The sequence below is a fragment of the Ctenopharyngodon idella genome, chromosome 8 (genome assembly GCF_019924925.1).
Source record: "Ctenopharyngodon idella isolate HZGC_01 chromosome 8, HZGC01, whole genome shotgun sequence".
NCBI lineage: Eukaryota > Metazoa > Chordata > Actinopteri > Cypriniformes > Xenocyprididae > Ctenopharyngodon > Ctenopharyngodon idella.
This window is the reverse complement of record NC_067227.1, coordinates 1,328,551-1,340,793: the sequence shown is the minus strand read 5'-3', so window position 1 is coordinate 1,340,793 and position 12,243 is coordinate 1,328,551. Positions and strand designations below refer to the sequence as shown.

The following is a 12,243-nucleotide window of genomic DNA, read 5'->3' as shown; positions in this document are numbered from 1 at the left end:
GTTCTATTGTACATGATTCATGCTTCTTATATATTTAAGTATTTGTTAGAAAAAAAGTTTTGTCATTCTCGTTACTGTTGTAATCTTTAATCCAAATATAACGTTCTGCACCTCGGAAACAATGTCTTCTTTCATTTCTCTGTTTTATAATTTAATGAAATTCTATTCGACTAAATTGTGCCCTACATAATTTCCTGCTGAGTATTTATTTCAAATGAAAATGGTACAATTATGGAAATCTAATCATTTAAAAATGACCAAATTTTAATTTAAAAAATTACTTATTCAAATGTGTAATGTAAAATATGTCACTATTATGGAAATCTTACATTTTAAAAATTACTAAATTTTTCATGTTAAAAAAAGTGTTTATTTAACATATTTTAAAAAGTGACCTATCATGGAAATCTTACATTTTAAAAATTACCAAATAACATTTAAAAATATATATATATTTTTTACAATTACATCTTTGAAAGTCACTATTGTGAAAGTTTTAAAAATTACCAAAATTTACTATTTATTTATTTAACATATTTGAAAATGCCACCAATCATGAAAATCTCACATTTTAAAAAATTACCAAATAACATTAAGATTTTCTTCTTTATTTATTTACCATTACATATTTTAAAGTCACTATTATGGAAATCTTTTTAAAAATCATAATTTTAAAAATGAATGAATTTGACACACAAAAAACATGTGTATTTATTTATTTATTTAACATATTTTAAAAGTGACCTATCATGGAAATCTTACATTTTAAAAAATTACCAAATAATATTTAAAAATTTTTTTACTGTTACATATTTGAAAAAGTCACTTATGAAAATCTGAAATTTTATAATTTTTTTTATTTATTATTATTAAAATTACCAAAATTTACAAGTTAAATATGTATTTAAATATAAATTTATTATTTATTTATTTTAATTTATTTACTGTTACATATTTAAAAATGCCACCTATCATGAAAATTTTAAAAATGACCAAATAACATTTATTTATTTACCATTTCATATTTGAAAAAGGCACTATAATGGAAATCTTAAATTTTTTAAAATGACCACATTTTACATATTTTCACATTTATGATTTACTTCAGTGAGCTCTTTGTTTCTGCCTTAAATTAATACATTGTTCAAATTAATAGATTGTTAGCTAACTGCGTGATTTTATATATGTACATTTCTGAAATGACATAACTTGCACAGTCACCTCTGATAACAGATCACTCTTGTAATGTTGACATGCATTTTCTATAAAGCTGCTTTGAAACAATATGAATTGTGAAAAGCACTATACAAATGTGAATTGAATTTATTTATTTGACTGATCGAATAAAAATGTCACTATGGAAATCTCAATTTCTCTCAATTCTTTTGTTTTCTTTCACTAAACCATGTGTTTTTAGGCTTACGACTGTAGCATTTTATGTTGAATCAATGTAAAATCTAGTTTAAAGCACTGGTAATGATCGGAGACAGATCTTGGGACCTTTACTGGAACGAGGCATCTTTACTGGAAGCCGCTGTAATGTTAACAATACTTTTTATGACTTAATATGTAGATCTGTGAGTGTTTATATCTTGGCCTGGAGTCCTGTGTGGGATAATACATGACCAACTAAAGAGAGTAATAATGGCGGCCTTCTGTTTCTCTTTAGCGGTTGTGTGGCCAGTATTCCTTCCCTAACATCAGCTTTAGGGATGTGTGTGTGTGGCAGGGGATAGTAGGGCAGATGACTGATGTCGACCCCAAGAATTTCCTCTCTTGTGGATGGGAATGAGGGGCCCGATCTGCCCCCCCCCGACTCACCCAGCTGTCAGGAAACAATACCCTTGGCCTGTTCAGACAAAACTCATTCCTGAAAGTGTTTTTCTTTCTCTGTCGCTCCCGCTCCCTCCCCTCTTCCTTTTGTGCTATAATGTCTTTTCCATTTTTAACCATAGCCGTGTAAACTTCCTTCCTATGATCGCTCTGTTTGAAAGCAAGGTCAAAGATGTAAAAGTGGACCGGACCCCACATTAATTCATTAGCGGCACGGATGAGGCTTCACATTTTCCGGCTGGATTTGCGGTCATGAGCGACATCCAAGACCAGTTTATTGAATCCAATTATCATATTTACATCATATTAACATGGTGTGGCGTGTTTATTTGTGCTTAGAGTTTGTCTTGACTAAGTCAGATGCTGTTTGCACAAACAGTTTGGATAATTAGCCAATAAACATTAAGAAGAAACACAATTGGTTTGATTTTGAGAGGCCATCATCCAGTCAGTGTGCAGCAAGCTGTTCCTGATAACTCCAGTCTGTTTTTTTTTTTTTTTTTTTTTTTTTTTTTTGCATATAACCATGCATAATGCAATAAATGTAATTTTTTTTTTTTTTTTTTTTTTGTCTTAACAGCTTTGACTGCAATTAGGGATGCACCGATATGAAAATTTTAGCTGATACCGATAACCGATAATTCTTTATATTTGAAAGCCGATAACCAATATATTGGCCAATAAATCTGAATCCAAATTTTTAAGAGTCTGATTACAAAAACAAAAGTCTCGCCATTTAAAAGCCATGTCCCAAGCACATTATTATAATGTTCTCATTATTTTATGTAGCTTATATGACAGATTTGCGCTGCACATGTTGCACTTAACTGTATTTTTCCTTTTTGAAGTGATTTTAATCATATTTCAAGGAATTCAAAACCATTATGGTGATCAGTGTGCATCTGAAGTGTCTCAGCTGAAGGAAATAATCCATTATTTATCGGCTTTAATATATCTGCCTAATTTTCTTATCAGGCCGATACCGATGACATTAAAAATGAACATATATCGGCCGATACCGATATGGTGGCCGATATATCATGCATCCCTAACTGCAGTAGGACATTTTGTCATAAAATTGCTAAAAATGTAAATAAAACTGTCATAAAATAGTTAAACGAGCATTTTATTAAGGTTGAATGATACATCACACCTTTTTGGTTATTTATATTAAACAAATATCAATATGCATCTTTCATATTTTTAAAATTAAATTAAATTGTAGCCTTAAAAACTATTAATGTATTATTTATTTATTTATTAGACAAAATGGTTTAGAATTTTAATATTAGCCATTTATCAGTCATGGGCTGTAACCTGAAAATAATTTTTACGTTATTGTTGGCACTGCTCCTCTGGCTATATTAATTTCTAAAGTAAAAACAAATCTTCAGTAGTGTACACTTTAAAAAATTATTTTTTCAAAGATTATTGGAGTATGTTTTACAAGAGAATACTATTTCAGTCTTCAGTCTATGTCATTTCCCTGTAATTGTTTGTGAAATTTACTGTGAAAGTTGTTTCAAAGTAAATCCTACATACTTTTTTGTTCCAGTGTACCTTTAGGAGCGGGAACACGCGTTGAAGTAAACAGGATCAGTTTTGATGCGCTTTAATGCACTCTGCTCAAACACTATGAGAATATTAGCTCCGACTAAATGTGTTTTAATGAATTTTAAATTCTTGAGCAGCCTAAAGAAATCTGTGCACATGAAAATCTGCTGTATCCGGCAGTTAAAAACTGATATACAAACCAGATGTCTGAACTGAACTCCACTGAGACTTCAGCTATGACCATAAGACCAAATGGAGCAAAACAAGAAGATCTGAACACAACCTCTGCATTCATTATAAGCTGCATTGTGCATTAGTGACCATCAGCGCACCTGTGGAATAGACACGGGCTGCATGAAGAGAGTGGGATGGTGTTTGCTCTGTTCCTGATAGTTGAAGTGATACAGGGAGAGGTCAGAAGTGCAGGGCTATTCACTTGAGCATTATAGATGTGGCTGTGTTTTTACCACGGTCCAGTTTTCCCACCTCTCTCCATGGGATTTCGTCTCAGCTGTCCCCTACACGACACACACACACACACTCCCTCGATAGACGCCCACAGCTGGGCTCTTGGAGGAACACATTCTCCGACAAACACAGATTTCACACTCTCACTCTCTCTGTTACACTCACACACACACACGTACAAGATACAGACACAGGTGTCTGCCAGAAGAATTGCTCTCCGCTGACCGTTCGACTTATTTATGACCCTCTGAGAGGCAGATCTCATGCTGGAAGATTCTGTTAAGTCTCTTTTCAATTTGACATTTGTTTCACTCATTCAATCACAGTTAGTCATCAGAAAAAACCTGTCTAGACACACGCAAACACACACTGCTCTGTTTTAAAAGGTGCTTTTGCAAACAGGTCTTACAAAACGTGTTGGTTAACTTTGCCACCCTCTGAGGTGAAGTTTCTGCACCTGTTTTGTACCAGAACTTTTCCATTGAGCTTTAAAGTCAAAATTGACCTTTTTCATGGAATATGTAGCATTTATAACAAATTATTTATCCATGCACATCATTCTTTTTTTTTAATTTATGTTGTAATCTTTAATCAAAATAACTTCAGTTACACTTTATTTCAATAGTCCACTTTAGACATTATACTAACTATAAGTAACTTTGCAACTACATGTCACAATACTCTCATTAGAGTATTAGTAGACTGATAGGTTAGGTGTTAGTAGAATAAGTTGACATGTAAAGTTCATGCAAAGTTACTTATAGTTAGTAGAATGTCTTTTGGGGGACCATCAAAAAAGTGTTGGCAGATATTAAGCAGAGTTAGTTGACGTACTTTGAGAGTTAGTTGTAGTTGACATGTACTATGAGAATTAATTGACATGTAGTTGACATGTCCTCTGGAGAGTTAGTTGACATACTCTGAGAGTTGACATGTAGTTGACATGTAGTTTGAGACTTAGTTGACGTGTAGTTGACATGTCCTCTGGAGTTAGTTGATATGTCCTCTTGAGAGTTAGTTGACATGTAGTTGACGTACTCTGACACTTAGTTGACATGTAGTTATGTACTCTGATAATTAGTTGACGTAGTTGATATGTACTTGTAGTTGGCATGTACTTTGAGAGTTTGTTGACATGTCCTCTTTAGTTAGTTGACATGTAGTCGACATGTACTTTGAGAGTTAGTTGATATGTAGTTGATATGTACTTTGAGAGTTAGTTGATTTGTAGTTATGTACTCTGAGAGTTAGTTGACATGTAGTTGGCATGTACTTTGAGAATTAGTTGACATGTAGTTGCAAAGTTCCTTATAGATAGTAGAATGTCTAAAAATGGACTAGCGAAATAGTGTAACCATAACTTCCCTCCCTCTTGCAGAAACATTTCTTCTCTGATGTATTTACTGGCGTGAGGGCGGGGCAACCTGTCACTCACATGAGATCCACCAATAGCAAACCACAACCATCCAATCAATTCCCCACAGACAAAATCAAGCCCCGCCCTACATTTGTTCTTGTTCCAGAAGCCGTTTAACTCATATGTCACAATAGGAAAGAAAAGACTTGCGTTTCATGCTGACTTTAAAAGGAAGATGTGAATTAAAACATAGTATTAGTGTCTAATCTATGTTTTTTCATTGTTTTTCACAGTATTTGCAGATGAAATGGCCTATTCTGGATGTTCCAGGCACGGCAGCACTCAAAGACTCACGGTCACCTACTCCAGGACACTTAGTGAGTATCTCACAAGTACACACACACACACACACACACACACACACACACACGCACACACGCACACGTATACAGTGGCCACAGAAAGTATTCAGACAATGTCATTGTATCAGATAGAAAAATCGAAAACTAACAGGCAATTATTGTATGAACAGATGGCACGAATGCACTTTTCAAGCATTTCACAAAAATTAGGTTGGTTTTGAATACTGCAACCATGGATATACTGTCTGAAATTAAGACACTCAATTCAAAACTTTCTGGTTGTCAAACCTTAAGGTTAAGTTCACCCCAAAAATGAAAATTTGTCATTTAATTCACCTTCATGTCCATAGGACTTTCATTCATCTCTGAAACACAAATGTTTTTAATATTCTGTCATCATTTTGTACATCTAATGAAAGTCCACACAACTTTAAAGCTTGAAAAAGTTCATAAAGACGTGTGTGAAGTAATCCATATGAATCAGGCGTTTTATTCTAAAAGAGACACGATCACTTTATATGATGCACAGATTTAATTTAGGATTTTACTCATATTAGATGTGCTCTCTGTATGTGCATTCTTCAGTTTTTTTATAACTAAATTTAATTGTGTCTTTTCAGAATAAAACACTCAATACATATGGATTACTTTTACAATGTCTTTATGTACTTTTTCAAGCTTTAAAGTTTTGGTTGCGTGGACTTTCAATGGAGGGGGAAAAGTAATTATAAAAAATATCTCCAATTGTGTTCTGAAGATAAATAAAAGTCTTGTGGTTTTGGGACGACATGAAGATAAGTAAATAATGACAATTTTAATTTTTGGTTGAACTATGCCATTAAAGTCAGCATGAATCAAAACTGATCCTATTGATGATGCTTATTTATTTTCTTACTGGTCTTATAGTGAATTAATCATCCGTGCATTTAAAAAAAAAAAAAATTGACCTCATAATCTTTAATCAAAAAGTCTTTCTCAAAATCAAACTTGATCTTCCTGTGATGAGCCACACTTCTCTTTGTTGACGTATACAAGGTTGCGCTGCAATTAGGCCAGTCGCATGCAGATGTACCAAATCTATGAGATGTTTTTAATGGGTGTTGTCAGCTAATCTTTATTGACTACCTGAGCTTATATTGATTTGTGTAATTGATGCAGTTGGCCATGCAAAGCGATTGATAGTGCTGTTGTTTGGCGTGCACTAAGAACAGCTTTTCTGAAGAGGACGAATTAAAAAGCCCACGTCTTCCTACCTACAATGTGTGTGAAAACAAAATGAATTCATTTTCCACATGGTCACTTAAAGTCAAGTTTTAAATCAAGTCTTAAAATCAATTTTGGTTGCCTGCAGGTACATTACAAGTAATGAAAGCTATATTTCCAAAATGATTCTGGCTCAAACCAGAATGTGTGGTACATCTTTGCCACTCCTTAGTGTGCAGTGATCGCTGTTGGATAAGAACAAGCTTCCCTGTTGGCCAGATCTGTGTGAATCCAGTCAGGCTGGTTGGAGGTCAGAGGGTTTGCATGATGGTAGTTTGTGTCCTCAGCTGACGTGTGTGGTTTGATTCACCTCTGGTAAGCTGATAAATGATGATAAAGGTGATAAATTTAACCAGAGCGTTACATTCTTGCTGTGGTGGAGCATACGTGTATGTGTCAGGATGAAACATGCAAACACACAACATGAGGAACCTCAGATGGCGAATCAGACTGACCCGTACTAAACCGGTTTATGTAGAGTGGGCGGAAGAGTGACGTTTTTCAAATGTGACATTTTGGGGCCACCATACATTAAAAATATCTGAATCAAAGTCTCTATTTTCTTTCTTCTCAAAGATATTTTCAACAATTTGATTATTCCTCTATCTGATAATAAATCAGTTTAAATTGCATGACTAAAAGTAATGAAACTGATTAAAGCGTTACCCAATTACCAGTTATTTCCAGCCTTTAAAGAATGGTTCAGCTACTTAGCAGCTATTAGTGGTTTTTAATGACTGATTTGTTGCTCTTACTTAGTCTGAAATCCCCTCTGACAGAGAGACATAATAAATTGTGACATAATAAATACAGAAGGATGACTGACAATGTCATCATTGACTCTTGGCAGCCAGAGGGCATTCAGTGTGTGTGTTTGTTTCAGTCTCCGCTACCCGGTTCAGACTCGCTTTGCCACAATAACCCCTGAACTTTCTCTAACCTCTGAAGCACCATGGGATTGTCCTTAAAAACACAGCATGCCTTGTTTCACCACCCAGCTGGGCCATTAGGCCTTTATTGTATTTACTTAATATAACGTTATAAAATGCATGCACCCGCATTAGGGGATCAGCAGAAAACGCGACGTGTAGATGGGTAATGGCAATCAAATTAGCTGTGTATGAGAACGCAGTCTTCCTTCCTGTGGCGTTCCTCCACCCTGACGCCCCTCTGGCCTTTTTTACGGCGGACAGCTGGAGCGAAGGGATTTGCTTAACCTTGCCGTTGGCTGGAGGATTGTTTGAGCACAACATCTGATGTTGAACGTCAGACTGCGATGAGGGAAATTTGCGTCAAGGTGAGAAGAGGGTGAGCTCAGGTGTGTCTTTATGGTTTTTATTTATAGAGGAGAATGGCGCCATGAATACGACCTGCTCCTGTGAGCGAAAACTATCACCAAACATCAAGTGTCCATTGCGAACCTGAAAAATATCACATGTATGATACTAAAGATGAAGCTCAGTGTTATTGTGATGGATGTGTATCCATTCTGTTGATCAGAGGTTGACTTTTTATCATTATTTAAATTGTTAGCTTATTCAGCCAAGAAAAATAGATGTAATATCTCACAGTTGCGACTATTTCTCATTGTTACTTTATATACCACATATCCAAATTTTAAGTGAAATTAAAGAAAATTAAGTGGCAGATATGAGAAATTATGCAAAAGTTGCACTTACAGGAAACTCACAATTGTAAAAATGTCTTATTGTATCTAACTCACATTTTCTTGTAAATGCCACTTTTTATCTCACTTGTGACTATTTCTGTAAATTGTAACTTTATATGTTACATATGCAAATTTCAAGTGCAATCAAAGGAAATTAAGTTTCAGATATGAGAGATTACGCAAAAGTTGCAATTACAGGAAACTCGCAATTGTAAGAATGTCTCGCATTTACTTGTAATAGCAACTTTATATCTAAAAGTTGCAACTATTTCTCAAAATTGTTACTTTTATATATCACATAAGTAAATTACAAGTGCAATTATAAGAAATTAAGTTGCAGTTATGAGAAATTACATGAAAGTTGTGATTACAGGAAACTGCAATTGTTAGAATTTCTTGTAATTGTGACTAACTCGCATTTTCTTGTAATAACTTTATATCTCTCAGTTGCGACTATTTCTCATAATTGTTACTTTACATATCACGTATACAAATTTCAAGTGCAATTAAAGAAAATTAAGTGGCAGATGTGAGAAATTATGCAAAAGTTGCAATTACAGGAAACTCGCAATTGTAAATGTCTCGCATTTACTTGTAATAGCAACTTTATATCTAAAAGTTGCAACTATTTATCAAAAATTGTTACTTTTATATATCACATAAGCAAATTACAAGTGTAATTATAGGAAATTAAGTAGCAGATATGAGGGAAATTATGTGAAAGTTGATTACAGGAAACTCAATTGTAAGAATTTCTTGTAATTGTGAATAACTTGCATTTTCTTGTAATAACTTTATCTCAGTTGCGACTTTCTCATAATTGTTACTTTATATTTCACATATGCAAATTACAAGTGCAATTATAAGACTAATTTGCAGTTATGAGATTATGTGAAAGTTGTAATTACAGGAAACTTTTGCAATTGTAAGAATTTCTTGTAATTGTGACACTCACATTTTCTTGTAATAGCAACTTTTTATCTGTTGTATTTTTTTTTATAATTGTGACTTTATATCTTGTGATTTTAAACTCTTACAATTACCCGTTTTTATTTTGATCTGAGAAAGAAACGAGTGTTGACATGTTTTGTGGTGCTCAAACAGGCAACATAGGTTTGAGTCTAGCTTGCATCATTTCCTGTTCCTGTTCACACTTCCACCCTTTCAAAAAATTTGTGTTTGACCTCCAAATCCTGAAGATTTTACAAAACAAAAGAGTTGGATTAAACAAACAGGACAATCCGCTGTTAGTATTCATCCTTATATTTTTCCCCCAATCCCACATCCTCCCACAAACACACTCACATATCAAGCTTTGTCAGATTGAGCCCATAAGGTCAGTATGCTAATGTGTTATTCTGTTCACTCCTGAACGTTCAATAATTCAGGAGACAGGTTTGCTTGGTATTCTGCTGCACCACTTTTAGTGTGTGTGTGTCTGTGTGAATACAACAGGGCCCTCACTGTTTAGTGTGTGTCAGCATGTGATAAGCTAGGCCAGTTGATTAAGTTAGCATAGCGACGAGGCCTCAGATGGGAAAGCTTTGTGGCTTGAGGATTGGGATCCATATTGTACACAACCAACCACCGATTGCGTGGGAGTTTTTCAGTACAACACAGTGGAGAATTGTGGCTCTTGAAGTAAGAAACAGTTGTACATTTCCATGATCCTGTGTCTCACTCATTTTTTTTTTTTTTTTTTTTTTTCTCTCCGAGTCCCATGCAGAAAAAAGATGCTGAGATTGTCAGCGACATGTAAAAATATACATGCAGTCTTTTACACAAGTCAAGTCACCTTCATTTTAAATTCTGATTCGAATTCTGTTGTAAAGCAGCTCTAAAAAGACAATAGTGTCATTATTCAGCTGAAGTCAGTTCAATAACTGTGTAAAGTTCATTGATTATGAAACAAGTTCATTTCGGCTATAAGCAGCTCTGCAGAAGACAAAAGTGCTGTTATTCAGCTCGAGTCAGTGTTGATTCGATTCAGTTCAGCTAACGTTCAAATAGGGTGGATTTAAAGGTCATTCTGAGGGTCTCGTCCCATGGCCTAGTGGTCTGACTTTAAGCTGTGATGCTCATACAGGCAAAGCAGGTTCGAATCTGCCTTCTTTCGTCATCAAAAATGACTAAAAACAACAATTCCAAAATCTACTGACAGCCAGAAAGCTTCTGTTAGGGTTAGGTAATAGTATTTATAACTAGCTGCATATAAAAACAATAGAAGCCTATGCAATGTCCCCATTTAGATGGCTAAGTGTGTGTGCTTGCCTCTAAATGCTGATGTCATGTTCTGCCCACTCTTACATCCGTTTCCTGCCTCGGTGACAAACAAGCCTCAGCTATCCCAGCATGCCATGCATTCTCCTTTTTTCCTTTTCTTTTTCTTTCCTCCTTTTTGAAAGGACTCCACAAAGACTCAGAACCTCCCACTGGAAAGGAGAGAACAGCACACACACACACACACACACACACACACACACACACGGGACTCAGGAGATTTTTTAGTTTGTTGGTAACTCTTGTACCCAGGGGCTGTTTGCCTAGTAATTTATCTCAGATGTGAAGGATTCAGAATCATGTTTGGCTGAGCAAAATCCTCCTACCCTCTTGAACACAGCCTCCACAGCCAACAGCAGGCCGGTCTCCTTTGCCCGTCCCAGCAGAGCCGTGCCCTCTTGGCCAGACCGTCACGGGTTCAGTCTGCACAAACCCTCCGCCAGCTCCAGACCGACACCATTTAGCTTTCCTTTAGCTCTGGTTTTTATACGTACTCTCTCACACAAGTGTCCTGTAGATAGTGAATACCAAAATGCCCTCAACTTGGCAGTCTGGGAATAGTTGACAGCTTGTTAGTGAATTTTAAAAGCTGTTGAGTCTTTCAGCACCACAGATCGCCCGTCCCCGCTGTAGTCTGCCCCCTATTGACAGGATTTTGATTAGGACTTCAGAATGCAAGATATTAGGCTTAGATGGCATAAAATTAAGACACATTCCTGTAGGTCTTATAGTTAATCAATCAACTTATTTCAAAAGAAAAAGCTTGTTTTCATCCGAATAACTTTCTGTGCCTCTTAAACAACTTCTTTTTTAGCTCTTATTTTACACCCTCTCTCCCCCAAACACCTGTCATACAGAGACCGATTTATTTTCCATCCAATTAAGTCCTGATGGATCAAATCAAGCTCTACCCTAATTTTCTTTTATTGAATTTGCATTCTTAAGCATGTTGTTGTTATTATTGTTATTATTATTATTATTATTATTATTATTATGAAGTCAAATGCATTTGCGAATATGACTTTTTAAGGTGTAGTATGTCATTTCTGATCTGATACAATATCAAATATCGGACAATAATGGATAATTGTGCACACATTTAAATTAACTTAGTTATTTAGTGAACTAGAGTGATTCTCAGCCATTTTGACTCCAAAGCTTCCACTGTTTTTTTTTTTTTTTTTTGCCCTATTGTTCATGATTTACTGTACAAGGATTTTTAAAAAATGTTTTAATTGCAATTTCTACCCAATAAAATAATTCAAAGCTTTGCATAACTAGAAAAATGTATATTAATTATAAAAAATGGCCATGGAGTTCAGATTTGATCAATTTACATGACTTCCAGGTCTAGAAATCAAACTTTTAAAATAAGGCTACCTCATGTTTTAAGGATTTTATGGGTTGTGGAAACACAGTTGTCAAGTGGGAGAATTAAAAGTAGGTTTCTTGAATTT

The 12,243-nt window shown here is 35.0% G+C and overlaps 1 protein-coding gene across 1 annotated transcript in view; it reads left to right on the top strand.

Annotated features, from left to right (window-relative positions):
* tcf7l1b (transcription factor 7 like 1b) overlaps window positions 1-12,243 on the top strand; it is a 68,217-nt gene that overhangs the window by 40,064 nt on the left and 15,910 nt on the right. The window contains exon 4 of the mRNA XM_051902292.1: window positions 5,506-5,589. Within this exon, the coding sequence (XP_051758252.1) occupies window positions 5,506-5,589 (84 nt within the window). The remainder of the gene's footprint in view (window positions 1-5,505; window positions 5,590-12,243) is intronic.